The sequence below is a fragment of the Cupressus sempervirens genome, chromosome 1 (assembly GCF_028749045.1).
Source record: "Cupressus sempervirens isolate cs-2001-9-10 chromosome 1, ASM2874904v1, whole genome shotgun sequence".
NCBI classification, from domain to species: domain Eukaryota; kingdom Viridiplantae; phylum Streptophyta; class Pinopsida; order Cupressales; family Cupressaceae; genus Cupressus; species Cupressus sempervirens.
In genome coordinates, this window is record NC_143118.1 from 835,958,656 (window position 1) to 835,974,086 (window position 15,431).

The 15,431-nt window shown below is 35.5% G+C and overlaps 1 protein-coding gene across 1 annotated transcript in view; it reads right to left on the reverse strand.

Moving 5' to 3' along the window:
* AGY1 (Albino or Glassy Yellow 1) overlaps positions 1-15,431 on the reverse strand; it is a 263,590-nt gene that overhangs the window by 23,810 nt on the left and 224,349 nt on the right. The window contains exons 11-19 of the mRNA XM_089791085.1: positions 13,165-13,340; positions 11,992-12,061; positions 11,731-11,877; positions 9,531-9,626; positions 9,363-9,431; positions 8,381-8,482; positions 6,590-6,841; positions 6,336-6,403; positions 6,093-6,210 (exon numbers count right to left, since the gene is read on the reverse strand). Of these exons, the coding sequence (XP_089647211.1) occupies positions 6,093-6,210; positions 6,336-6,403; positions 6,590-6,841; positions 8,381-8,482; positions 9,363-9,431; positions 9,531-9,626; positions 11,731-11,877; positions 11,992-12,061; positions 13,165-13,340 (1,098 nt within the window). The remainder of the gene's footprint in view (positions 1-6,092; positions 6,211-6,335; positions 6,404-6,589; positions 6,842-8,380; positions 8,483-9,362; positions 9,432-9,530; positions 9,627-11,730; positions 11,878-11,991; positions 12,062-13,164; positions 13,341-15,431) is intronic.

Consider the following 15,431-nt stretch of genomic DNA (forward strand, 5'->3'; position numbering starts at 1 on the left):
GATTAACCATAACCAGAGTCTCCTCATTTGAAAGATCACCAATGGGGCTGTAATGTCCCCATTTTTGTTGGTATCGGAGTTTCCTGGATTAGCCTATTAATATGATCCTCGTAGGCTAATTATTGTGGATAGAGGGTCTTCTGAGGTAGTGGCTTGACTTGGGAGGGTCTTATCTTCTCCACAATTCAGTAAGCTACAAGTTGGTCTTCGTTTGGTTCAGATTGGACTTCATTTGGGCTTAGTTTTGTGTACTTACTATTTGTGGTAAGCTGGTGTTCATCTAGGTGGACTATTTCTATTTTTGGAAAGTGCATTTGGTCACATGGAGAAATAATAGGTATGACTCCTATTTCAGACGACATATTTAATGATAAGTATTTTGAGAATTATTATATTTTTAGTGGCCAAATTATTATTAAATAATTAAATGGCTTATTATAAAGTTACAATTTAACTTTATAATTTCACTTAAGTTGAAGGTTGAGTTATTAGTGGAAAGTGCCAAGTCAAGTGAGAGAATCTAATGGAAGCTTCTAATTAATCATAATGTTGTGTGGTGAAGCTTCTTGAGTGAAGTTACATTTTGGCAACAAAAGAGAATCTGGAAGTTATAAATACAAGCCCATTTGTTGAGAAAAGCATGCTTAATTATTTATTTTCTTTTGTTGCCTTTGTGACTTTTTTTGAGTTCTGATTTTTGTGCCCTTGTTGAAGTATAAGGGTTTGAATTCTAAGTTATTCGATTGGATCTACAGCTGAAGTATTGTAGATTCAAATCTGAGATTGTTTTGCTGAGGTAAAACTATTTGCTAGTTTCTCCTACTATTTTAACTGTGTCTAAGGAGAATTGAAATTGAGAGGTGGTTATTGAGTCACTGCTGAGGTATAGTCATTCTATTATATTTTGGCTGATGAGGATTTTGTGATTGCCTTTGCTCTTCAAGATCCACAATTTTTATTGTAAGACCATTGTGCATGTTTTGGGCTGCCAATACCTATCTATGGCAGCATTGGAGGATTATTTGGAGCTGTTAATCATTCCGTAAGGGTTTCCTTGCATGTTAATATCCCTGTGTGCAAAGTAAAGGAGCAATAATTCATCTATTTGGGTCTGCATTTTATAATTAAGGCTGTCATCAAGCATTTGAGGCCTGTGTTTGATCTTCGAGAGGCCTACGATCTGATTTGGGCCTTTTTAAGAGGCTGGTCTAGACATTTCAGAGCCTGCAGTTGGATATCTAAAGCCTGTGGATGATGTAGATGCCGTGGGAGTTGCTTTGGGAACCCTACGTTTGTGATTTATTCTGCAGAAGAGTCTGCAAGTAAGAGTGGCCTGCATTTGGCAATTCATCATGTGAAGAAGGTCCAACATTGTGCACAAACTTGCTTGTCCATTATGGGACAAGACCACATCATTTCCATTAGAATTTGCAAAATAAGAGAAACTACACATTGAGCTATCAAAGTATGAGTGCCAAGTGTTTGACAAAATGCCTAAAATCTGATTTGTGATGAAAGTTGGAGAAATTGGAGTTGTTCTAGTTATAGCTAGGTGAGGGTTATTACAGAGGCCCACAGGTGTTGGTTCAATGAAATTTGTGTAATCCACCACTTCACCTTTGCAACAGCCTTAATGGTTTAGGTGCTCTCCACTTGAACGGACAATTAGTCTCTTGCTTGTCCATATCTTTGTGTTGTTGGAGTGGATCTAGGAGTGCCTTGATCTCCATTCTCCTTTTTGCTGATGATGCTGTTCTCTTGTCCTCTTTTCTTGACAGTTTGTAGAGACTCCTTGATGGTTTGGCTTCTTTTTGTGATCAGCGTCAACTTGTGGTCAATTTGACGAAGACTCGGGTTATGATCTTTAATTGTTTAAAGATCTCTCATATTCATTTCTTCTTTCAGGGGCAGGAGGTTGAGATTACTTGTTCTTACATGTATCACGGAGTGAAGTTCTTAGGACCCCACTTCAGCATGAGATTGACTATTTAGTCCAGAGTTAGTAAGGGCATGGGCTATCTGACCATGCTCGAGAGATAGTGTTTCAAACATCATTTTCAGGACATTTCATCCAAGTTGTCCCTCCTTGACTCCTTGGTTCGATTGACTATTCTCTATGGCTCGGTGGTTTGGAGGCCTCTTCTTGCTTCTGATTGGGCCTCTATTGAGTGTGTTAAATGTTTCTTTTCCGTCATATCATTAGATGTCATAGACTCACCCCCCACAACATTGTTTTGGCCGAGTTTGGAGCTCATCCTTTCAAACTTGCGGCCATTTTTGACTTGATCTAGTTTCTCCATCGGCTTCAAGGCTTTAAGGATTTGGCTGTTGACCAACACAGATATTCCCATTTGACATATTGTTCTTCTGTTACAGTTATGAGATTTGACACTAGCACTAGATCTTGTTGTTGGTATGCTTAGGCCACCTCTTTGTTGAGTTTGATCGAGATTGAGATTGATTGTCTTCCTCCTTACCGGTTCTCACTGGATGCTCCTGCTCACCTCCTTCCATCACGTCAGGTGTTGAATGAGCATGTCAGACAAGATATCTATAGACAATACATTATCACTACCTAGCATAATCCTCCTGGCGGATTACGTCCGAAGATGGCCTTTTATGGTGAGCATTTTCTTGAGATTCAAAACTGTATAATTGTCCGCCTTGCTTATCTTTATCGGCGTTGGAGTCATGCTTTGAGATTCTCTTTGGGCTCCTTTAGAGTTGGCTTTCACCATCTTTGGGTCTAGATTGATCACCATATGGTTAGAGAGGACCGTATCTGTCAATTGTGTACTTTAGTGGAGGTGGAGACTGAGACTCACTTTATATTTCCATGTCCTATCTACTATGAGATCAGAGAGAGATTTTACTGCCTATGCAGAGATTGCTTTTCTCTTTCAGCATTCTTTAACTATATTGACCTACGGTGCCTTGCACTACGGAGGCCACCTAGCTCCGTGAACATACCTTGCAATCACTCATACCTTAGGGCCATATTTCAGACCAGCTCATCACCACTTTTTTCTCCCCCCCAATCTCCACCACGGGGTGCAAAAAGGCCATCTAACACTACTCACTCCAAATCGGTCTGACATTGCACCAGTCTTTCTAGGCAATGACACTCATCTAGTGGTTCTCGGCAAGGATCTAAGACTCTGGATCGTTTACGGTTCTACCCTTCTATGACTAATTTCTTTGTACCAAGGAAGGATCCTTGATCTTTACCTTAATTTTTCTGGTTTTGTGTCTTGTTTTGTTTCTTCTTAGACACCATTTGGTGCTCCTTTGATCGACTTTTTTGTTTGTGTGCTCAGTCCCATAAACGCTTGTGGTTTTTTGTTGGACGTTAATATTATAATCTTATCTTATCTTCATTAGGATCTATGGTGTTGTATAGCCATTTGTCAATCTGCCACTTGAGCTTATTGTTGTAGAGTATTTTACACTGAGAGAGAAGATGAATACGTCATTCACAATTCTATATAATCTGAGAGATATGTCTCTGTGCCATCCACCAATAACCCAATCCTACTTAATTTGCTTCAATGATTCAATCAAAGTGGGTGTTTGCATTTCTTCTTGCTCGATCTTGGGAAGGAAGGTCGACATCGATGACCTTGTGTTGAAAGTTTGGTAGAGTCTCTACTCACTTCTTATCTGCCTCAATGCATCTTCCAATCCATCACTTGGTGCCATGATCAAATTTTATTTCCCAACAAGCTAGCAAGATCATCAACTCAGATAGCACTATAATATCACGTAGGCTCTCATGTCTCTATGACTCAATTATCGTAGGTCCTCTTGAACATATGGCAAACCTTTGTCAATAAAATGTTCCCCCTACTACTCTATACAGTTCAATCAAGCTAGTTATGGCAATGTGAAATGTCTTGATACTGTACGGTGTGATCTTTGGCCGATATGGTAGAGTTCTTGGGTCACATAGTGAAAGGAGGGGGGATCATACGACACTTGCTCCTTCGGCCTTGATAGGTCACAATCTAGCCCGTACGGTATCTATACACGAAAGTTATGCACTACAGCAACAACTATAATTGCAATGTTCGTATATAGGACTATACAACAAGGTTTCTAGTTGACACCAATAGTTTACACAATGTTGTACAATGGTGGTACACTAATATGGGTAGTGTTTGGTCTTGGTGAATGGTATAGAAGTCATAGAGCGTACGACTCACAACTCAGCCATGTACCCCATCTTAGCCAAAGTGTACAATGATGGCAAATACTAAATTGGAACCCCAAAGATTTCACAAGGTCCGCATATGCAAAAGAAATTCAAATTCAATAATGATGGCACTTTAGATTATAACGACTAAATCTTCAATATAACAATTTCAGACAAATCAGATTTCACAATGGACTACAAATTTGTCTTCTATAGAAAACTTCACAAATTTGATGCACAGTGTGAATTATCGGAATGATATTTCCAGCAGCAAACCAGGGTGGTTGTGAACCACCGAAACTACAAATGCAGACTAGGAAGAATCTAGACTAGGAAGAATCTTCCAACTCTGAAATTGTGCACGAACTACCTTCAGCCTTCAGCTTCCAGAAATATACAAAAGAATTACATTCCATGATCATTTACAATGCCCAACCATCTGCTTATAGAGGCCTCCAAGCAGCGCCTAGAGATTCTAAGGAAACAAGAAAAAATCTATATTTCCAGATTCATTTTTGGAAGGCTGAAAGCCAAGTTTGATATGCTGCAGATTCTGGTCCTTATCCAATTCACTAGAAATTTGACCGAAGTGGACCAAAGTACTCCCAAATTTTTACAGAAGGACCCAGGCCAATTTTTACCAAAATTTACAGCAACTTTAACTAAATGCGGCAGAACCCAGACCAATGTTAGTCAACAAAAAAAATAAATGAATATGAAAAAAAAAGATTATTTTGGTATGTGAATAAAGCACCAACTGCCATGATCTTATTCTTGTCTATTATTCTCTCTCTCTCTCTTTCCGGTTCCATTGTACATACTCCATTCTATTTGCCAATGACCAATATAATTTTGGGAGCAGACTACTTGGATGCAGTTAATGTTTACACCTTCTCAATTGTATTGGAAGACATTTTATTTTGGCTGCTGCATTCTGTAATCCTGAAGGATCAGTCTCCATTTATTTGAGAATTTAGTCATCTGCATGAGTGTAGTCTTAGTTTTGTTACAGAGGATTAATTGTACTTTATAAGCATCCAGTGCTTCAGTTGACCCTAAAGAATTTAGAGTACTTTGATATGCTTCCATTTGCATTATGTTGGGGCAGCCATAACCTGGATTGTAGTCATAAAGTAGTCATAAAGCCTAGGGCACATTTCACTTCATGAAAAGATCTATGTTCTATGATGATTTTTGTAAGTGATGAATCCTATAGAACTAAAATGAGATTTGTGGTGATACATATGTGGTTGTTAACATATATGGTGGTGTATTTTGTTATGTTGCTTTACCATTAGAATAGTGGTGTAAGAACTCATTTGCTGCAAATATATATATATATATATATATATATATATATATATATATATATATATATATATATATATATATATATATATATATATATATATATATATATATATATATATATATATATATGTTTTTGTACAGACAAACCCAAAACAAATTTGAACCCACCCAAAAAAAATTGAACAAATTTTGAACCCAAATCCCAAACCCGAATCTGAACCGGCGACTTAGGAAGAAAAGATAGATGATCTTTTGCAACTAAAATATTGCACTGGAAGATAACTTTTAATTACATGAGATTTTCAACCTAGAGATAGAAAATGAAAAATTTCAATTGCAAACTAGCAAGAAAAGTTATCATATTATCATGCAAGTCTGCAATTACTAATACGTTAGCGTCAATGTTAAGTGTCATCTTGGATCTGATAAAGAAGATGATCATGTAATTAATTACTGTGGGTACAATTTGAAATATTCCAGTTAACCAGAAAAAATTATAGTTCCAGTTAAATAGATGATTCAATATTTCTGGCCAGAGTGGGATTTGTATTTACACATCAATTACAATGTGTAACATTAAGAGACGTACCTTTTTTTGCAAGTATGCCTCTCGACCACGAAATCGAAGATATTCCTGCAGGTCATCATAGCTGCTGCATTTTTCTTCTAGCAATTGCGGTGTCAAATCATTTAACAAATAGCAATACCTGAGTTATTGAAATCATCTAAGAATTGGCGTAAGTTTGAAATTATAAGATATTGTATTACAGGTAAATAGACAGTTAGTCTGTTTGTATTTATCAGGATGGATTCAGGAAATGCAAATACTTACTGTTGCAATTTTGTAACCAAAGCATTAAGATTCCAACTTCCCTTTGGTGATTCTGGACCAATATTTGCCTGTTTGCATGACCAAAGAATTGTGAGGACGAAAATGCACAAGAACAAGAAAGAAACAATAAAAAGAAGCAAAATCTGTGGTGTCTAGAATGGAAATAATAAGCAGCTGTGATACTCTTGGTGCTTGCAAAAACTAACAACGATAGGTTTTAATATATAATTTGAATCTTAAAGGTCACTCCTTACTTCCAGAATATCATCCATGGTGAGTTCTGCATACTCTATTAGTTGAGGTTGAAGATTAACTGCTTCCAAAGCACGTCTGCGTTCCATATACACACGCTCACGTTGGCTATTAAGGACCTCATCATACTCAAACAGGTTTTTGCGAATTTCAAAGAAGTAGTTTTCCACCTTCCTCTGAGCCTCATCTAATGCTTTTGTAAGCATTTTTGACTCGATAGGTAAGTCTTCAACTCTGAAGGCCCTCATTAAACCCTGCATTTGGGTAGAACATAAATCTTTCCTAAATATAAAGACTTTAAACAAGTTAAATGTGCTAGCCTCACTGTTATCATAAAAATTCTCAAATTATACAACTATATTTATCTTTTTTAAAAGGAGGAAATGATGCCATTCTCAAAGCTAAGTGAAAAATGTTTTTTCAACAAAGAAGTAAATTCATAGAACATTATTTAAGCATGAAGCTATCAAGTAATTGTATCTAAATTCTGGCTCACAACTCAAAAGTATAAACAAGTGTGTGCACCCAAACCAGAAAGTAAAATTTGAAATCAAGTAATAATGATGCTCTACAAATTCTGAAACATAAACCAACTGTATGTGCTAATTTGTTATTGTCCAAGATAAAGATAATACTAAATAGCTCAGTTTTCTATGTTTTCACAGGTACTGACTGCTTGTGGCATACAAGCTAATGACTATACTCCTTTTTCAATCTCAATCCAATAATTAGAATCCAACTATATGCTAAGTGCTTGTCAGCTTCAGGTAGTTACAAGTGTTTGTTGACGGTTGTGTTTTTCTTGGCAGTATGATATAGTCAAATCATCTTTGATCATTGGCTGGCCATCTTTGGTCTTCTTTTGTAATAACTTCATTTGTGAATAAAGATAAATTTTACTCGTGTATCTGGTATGCACCGTCATCTCTATATTACTAACTTGTTTATTTATTTTATTAGATAGGGCAGCAAACACCCTGAAACTATCTAAAATCTATTACACTGAGTATACTGTCTAGAAAGATTCCAATGACTCTCGAATAGCAACAAAGAAAGCATGGTATTCCACAATATTAACACAATGCCCCATGATTTTGATGGTTACAACTACAAAATTCGCTGAAAAATGGACTTTTCTGAGAAAGAGCTGCAAAGAAGACAGGAAATGTCGAAATCTTGCAGAAGGGAAGTATACAAAGGTTGGACTTGACATATATAAATTTTCATTACTTAAATAAATTTATATTATTTATGGATTATGATATAACTCTATTTCATGATTATATATGTATGCATGCATACACACATGCATATACATAGATATATACATGCATACATAAATGCATCCATCCATCCATATATGCATGCATGCATACCATACATACAACATAAAGGCATACATATCCCAAACGTGCCAAACTAGCTCTTTTATATGAGTGCATCCATTTAGATGAAATTTAATGTATATAGGATCTAAAGCATGTTTGTTACTTGTCTAGCAATGCATAATGGTAATTAGGTCCAATTCCCTTTTTTTAGTCACTAATTTCAATGATCAAACCTTTTACATAAATTGATGAACTAAATACCCATCCATTAACCCCAAAGGATGGGGAAATTACAGTTTAAGCAACCAAATTATATACTCGAAATCTGATATCAGACCCAAATTTTGTACATAAACCTTAACTTGTATCAGAAGCATGATACTGCAGGAAAGCAAAAACTTGTACAAGAGTGAGAAGAAAGTGTTCAACTTAAAAAAGTTATTAGGGCATAGAAAACGATTAAACCTGTATGCGATCTCCACCAAAAATTCGGAAAATATTGTCTTCAAGACTTAAAAAGAATCTTGAACTTCCAGGATCCCCTTGTCTGCCACTACGTCCACGCAGCTATATAATTACATTATAGAAGATAATATAAGTGATTAAGGATGACAAAAATTATAAAAATTGGAGCAAACAAAATCATGTTGAAGATAGACTTTAAAGAAACGTCCTGTGCATGTGTGTTTAGATATATCTGCATATGATCCTGTGGCATTCTTGAAGCATTCTTGAAGCATAGAAATATTAAGGAAAAATGCATCCCTTTGTTATGACATTTGAGGACCCCAAAATTGATATGGTGAACATGTCCTCACTCTTGGAGAGGGATAGATACTGCTAGAAATTTAAAAAGCAGATTTATGATGTAAGCATTACAGAGTATGTGGTTTGAAGGTTGGCAGGGAAATTATGCGGCATACAAGGTGGTCGTGAAGGAAGCAAATCCTCTAATTCAAATCAACTGACTAACAAAGTACACCAATAAAAAGAAAATAAATCAAATACTATAGATCGGTTGAAGTGATGAGTTTTCAGGCGTCCACTGTTGAAAGATAACTGCTATTATAAGGCACAGAAGTTAACTTGATAGTATCGTAGGGTCCAGTGTAAGACTGACAGACTAGTTCATGGAGAACCAAATCTTGGAAGGTTCGTCCAAAAATTGAGAGAAGTTAAAGAATTTCTCACTGTCCAATGATAGGATTGCAAGGAAACTTATACAGCACACCAAATGAGAGGAAATTAAGAAATGTCTGTTTCAGAAAAAAAATCTAGTAAGTTTACTATTTGGAATCTAAAACCGAAAAACAGATAAGACATCCAACAGGTCCATAGACATGTAGAGAATTTGCACTTAGAAATATAAATTAATTAGAATAATATATCCTCATATAGTTGTCTTTCTTCATAAATAACAGTTGTTTTTTCTGTAATAGTCTTCAACCTGATTGTCAATACGCCTTGATTCATGGCGCTCTGTACCCACTACATGAAGTCCACCAGCTGCTATCACCTGTTTCAACAGTACTACTCTGGCTAAGCAAAAATGGATTCACATTTTCCCCACCAAGTTATGAAAAGTGTGTGAATAAAATTATTATGACTTAGGTACCTCCTTTTTTTCCTCTTCTGTGTAGATTTTGTACTCTCTGACAATAGATTGAAACACACCGCGTAGATTAGCAATGACTTCATCTTGGGTTGGACCCTGTAAAGGTACAAACATACAAACAGATGATCAACATCCTAAAGTATATCATTAAAAAGCACTACAAATTTTAAGCTGTTATAACATATAACAAGATAAACCGTGTAATTTCAACAGTTACTGTCAAAGACAATCCCTATGTCCCTGATTTCATTAGTACTTTAATTTCTGCATTACGTCCTGAGGAAATGAGCACCCAAGATATGTATTCATATTTGTATTTTTGTGTCATGTTTAAAAGCAACGCAAGAGCAATCTTTGATAATACCTGGTCCAAACCCTTGTTTCCAGAAATTTCGTAAACAAAGAGAAACTAAAACTTTGACAAATTCACATGTAAGCTTTTATTTCTTTTATCTAAATTACAAAGTTCACTCTTTTTCCCAAAATGAATTCTATAAAAAGATAGAAGAAAATAAAACTATCAACAATGTAGATTCATAAAAGAATAAAGAAAATACAAGGAGATTCTATGATGGAGCTTGCCATTTCACACAGATATGAAGCTAAAGAAATCAGCAATTGACAACTAAGTTGTCAGTTCAGATTCTGGTACGGATGTGGGTTCAAGATTTGGGTTTGAAATTTGTCCCAACTTTTTAGGGTTGGGTTCGGATTCGTTTTGGGTTCATCTGTAAGTATGTATGTGTGTATATATATGCAACAACAAAGTCCAACATCACTATGCTAATACTAAAGCAACATAGCAAAATACACCACCATATCTATGCTTCAATTCAATATGATAGTAATTGCATCATTTAGCCATACATACAACATGATACACTTGCTTGGTCACATGCATGGAACATAATTCCATATCAAGGGGACAGTTTGAGAATGAAAGCAATTGTCAAAAGATAAGTGCAGTTATCTAAATTTTTATTGTGTATTGGTTAGAGGATTTCTGACCAGGCTAGATCAAAAGTTGAGATTCAAATTTCAAGCCCTAGATTTAAAAATATCATATCTTTTTAAAATAATTTCCTATATAATCATCAATTTGAATGTCGCCTATTGTCAATTTGGATTTCCTCTATAAGAAAGTTTTTGTTTTCATTCACAAATGCATAAATGACATATAAACCATCTTTTGTGGTCTTTATAGTGGTCACTTTTGGGTTTGGAGGATCGAATAGACCAAATTAAGCACAAAAAGACACTTTAAAAAAGTAAAAAAATATATTGAAACCAAATTCAGGCCAGGTTCGGCCACTGGGCAGCAAATTGTTCAAAATTCGCTGCAAATTCTACCCAGCTTCCTCTGACAGAATTTGCAGCAAATTCTGTGCTCTGCAGGTGAATTTAGGGAGAATATGACAAGGACCAGACTTTGTACAGAATTGAACCAGACTTTGAGGGTTGCTGTAGAGAATCTGGTAACTTAGTTTGACTATTCAAAATAATATAAGTAAATAATTAAAAAAAATATTTGTATTTTTTATTCTGATAAAAATGTTTATACATTCAATGAAGTGCTGTCCAAAAGCAAGCAAGCATGCAAGCACTAGAGATAAAAACAATGAAGAGAAATAAATTCTAGAGAAAATATCAAAGAAAGGTGAAACTTAAGCTGTGGTGTCACTCACAGGTAGGAAAAGCTGCAAAAAAGCAACATATTTTAAAAAAAAGAAATGTTCAATTGAGATGGTAAGAAGCAACTTATGAGTAGGCTTTGGCGAATTTCACTGTTTAAACAAAAATTTCTAAGGGAATATTTTCCAAGTAGATGTTGCATATTTGAATTATTGGTATCAAAACAATTGCATGTATTGTGAATCAACCAAGTACAAAGAAGTGCCAATTAAAGATCAATTTCACCCTTGCCTAATGGATGATGTCAGTTAAAATTAAACAGTGAAAAAGAATAAATCTAATATATTTATAATCAATTGCTAGGGAGGAAATTTAAAATGCATCAAATATACAGATCTGGCAATGATGTTGTAACATTTTCATAAATTCCATGTCAAAGTTTGTTTGGTGTGAGATTCTTAATAACTGTTGACGATAGGAAAGAATGCATCAAGGTTCATGCAAGCTGTTGTGTCAGAAGTGTGAATTCACAAGTTTTCAGAGATCGGGTATCCAATATTTAGGTCACCTTTTCACAAGCATATGACAGGCGATCTTCTGCTTCAAGCTCGGTCAACGATCCCTTACCCCATGTTCTGACAGCCATCTGAACTGCATTCTCAGCCAAGGACATATTATCCAGAGCCAATTCACACGGAAAAAGATTTTTGTTTACCTGATATCCACGAAGCCAATATAAATGTTCTTAGACAGTTTCATTCTTCAAAAGGCTGATATTTTCTACTACTAATATCAAAACATACTATGCCAGCTGTTCATAAGAACTTACTTTCCAGTTTTTCGTAAGTGGTAATTTCTGCTTTCCTCCAAGCTGCACTTCATCAATCGCATTGACGATCCTGCCATACAAATATTGTCAGATTCATAAAATAAAAAAACCCAATTTGAAGTCATAAAATGTAGAATAGTTATCCCCAGTCAAACAAACAATTAATAATAAAGTCAAATGGGCATTTCCTATTCTCTTGCAAAATCTAATAAAGCTAATTGTGAACAGATGATGATTTCTCTCTCGTCCACATTAAAATTCTTAATGATTTTTATGCTGAGTGAAATACTCTTACAAGTTACAGATGACTTGGTCAAAATTTCTTCTACCATATGTATCTCATGACTGCAAAAAGAGATATGCACATAGTTGGCAACTTAATGACATCTCAACAAAATGTCGGGCACTTTCTATTTTAAACCTTATTCAGGAATGATCATCTGCCCCATTGGCATTTTTACATGATATCAGGCTAACCAATCCAGACATGACAAGCGCAGATTAGCAATTCTTAGTATTAAAAGACATGGTTAGCATAAGCTCCTGTACCAAGAGAAGAGCAACTTTATTCACTCTAATGAGAGTATTACTTTTCTTGTGACCTCCAAGAGGCAGCCTGCCCTCCTGTCTTTCAAGTACAATGTCCCAATTGTTTTCTTTACACAAACCATAGTATGCCACTTTTGGTCATGTTCCTTGACCCAACTTCACTATAGATCTTATGTTAAAGATGATTCAAAATGCATACAACACCATCACCAACCAAGTTCCTTAAGGCACATAAAACAGGACATTAAGAGTAGTTATAGCCGACTTTGTTTCAACACAGATCACAACAAAATATCTGCAATATGTTTCAGTTTATCTTTACTATATGTTTTTTCTGCATAATTTCACTTTGTTTAGCTATGCATAGTGAACCACAATTGAGAATTTCAGAGATGTGTAAATGGTTCCATGATTATTGGATCAGATCGAGTGATATTTAAGTGACATACAGAGATAAAAAATCTATTTACAGAGAGTTGAATATTTGAACTAAATGTATAATGAAACCAAGAAAGCAAGATTATAGATTACCTTTTTGGTTGGAGGCACACTACTGAGAGCTCAGTTTCTGTGTAATTAGACTAAACCGATAAAATGTAGGTGACTTTGGATGTGAGAAAATACCTTGGCATGAGAAGTTCACGCAACTTCAACCTTGCCATAAATTCTGCATTTCCACCTAATATAATATCCGTTCCTCGGCCTGCCATATTTGTTGCAATTGTGACAGCTCCAAGGCGTCCACTTTGTGCTATTATTTCAGCTTCTCTCTCCACATTTTCTGGTTTTGCATTGAGAATCTAACAATCAAAACAAATAAATCATGTCATGTATGAGAACTATGTAGTTAATCTCAAAACATAAGCTTGTAAAATATCAGCATGGTTCAATCTGGAGTAAATTGTCATTTATTGAATAAAGGGCTTATAATTATGTCATAAAAATAGAGAATTTCACCATGAAAATTTCTAATATGATTATCATTAAGTCAATTAATGTCTTCACTTATAAGGTTATATATAATATAAAAATATATGCCTAGATCCAGTAAGTTTTTGAAAGTTGAATCCTATGAGTTTGGACATATTTTGCTACAATTCTTATTTATCAGCATCCAATATAATTGTTTAAAAATTAAATAGAGATGAAAAGACCAACCAAGAGACAACTTCATCCATTCATTCTGAAACTCCTCCATCACTTGAACTTCTCTTGATTATTCTAAACCTATACACAGCCCAATCAGAGCCTTTCAAAGGCCATGGACAACTCTTTCATTGCTGCTTCTTCTATTATCCTTCAATTAACCCTCATTTTAACAGATTGTGCTTGTCTTTGTCTCCTGTCATTATTCCCATACATATATCACATCCACCCTTTTCACCACAGTTCAGACCCTGGATTTCTTCTACATCACTCCCACCACCTTCCTTAACCACCAAAGTTTCCCATGCTCTCGGCATTAGAGATTCCCAAGTTACACCTCAGCAAAAAATTGACCTACTCTGCTGCCACCAATTAATCAATTTATTAGGACACAAAGGATTAAGACAAGCAACTGAGGGACACTCTCAAAGTCATTGTTTGGAGACTAAACTCTAAGGCCTATCCGTTTAGTTGGGAAATGATAGAAGAGAGGCAGTACAATGAATGCATATACTACTAGGACAAATGTCATCATAGCCACAAACATATGTTCTAGGCCATTAACTCTGCTTCTTTCAAAGAATGCCAAGCATAGAATTATGGACATAATTCAAGAGAATAATTATCTGCAACCCCCTCCAAAAACTACATTTTTACAGTAGCAAAAGATCCATCCATCCCCTTATGTGAGACTCTAACTGGCAGTGGAATCCAATCAAGGATAATTATGTAAAATTCCAAGCTAAAATTCTACGGCTGAGATGAAATCTCAGAATGAATCCAATTGTTTCACCTTTCTTTTCTTTTGCAATTTCAGAATACTGGATTATTATTCATTAATCACAATTTTAAAACAAAATCTTTCACATAGAAGTAATGTGGAAACATGTAGAGAGGTTGAATCCCAATTTGATAGCAATATAATATTGGAATTGGTTAATAAGAATGACTTAACAATTGCACCTGATTTCTGGCCTAATGTAGATGGGTAATTATACCCAATTGATTTGCTTGTAACTCATGGCAATAGACTCCTCTGGCACCTATTTTCTTCACACCTCTTCTTCACTACATCCAATTAACAATTCAGAAATCTTCTATCATGACAGAATGGTAGAAGTTTATATCCACATGGCTTCCCCTTTTGCCGTATTGCCCCAGCATTTCTAAGAAAACATAATCTCGCTTGATGGCATGGCTTCTTATCTTTCCATTATTACTTCTGCTTTTCTGAGAGGGTACAATATTGCTTGGTGCCACAGAGAGCAACTCTAAGTGTGTTTGGATACATTGTCCTGTTCTCGCGCCAGATATACTTGCCACGATGCCCGATTAACAAGAGTAATCTTTCCTGTATTATCCAAAGTATGTTAACTGCCAGAAAACAATCCCGCGTCCTTCTAAGATCATTTCTTAGTATTGGATGATGCAGTAGATCTGCAGAAATGTCTCCTACTCACATTGCTTGCACATATGATTATAATGAATAACTCCAATATTATTTTGGAACTCCCAAATGATTCCACCAGGCAGAGATTATTCTGACAAAAGGAATGGTAATGCTTCACATAAAATCATTTCTGTATTTCGAACTATTTCTTTCATTCCTCCATTTACAAATCTGTTTTCTTTCCATCCCCAGACTGGCCTTTTAAAGAAAACCATGTAGTTGCCAAGTCCGTAACAGTTCCCATAGGAAGGCAAAACTGACATATTTAATAACAATAGATTATTTACGGTCCTCT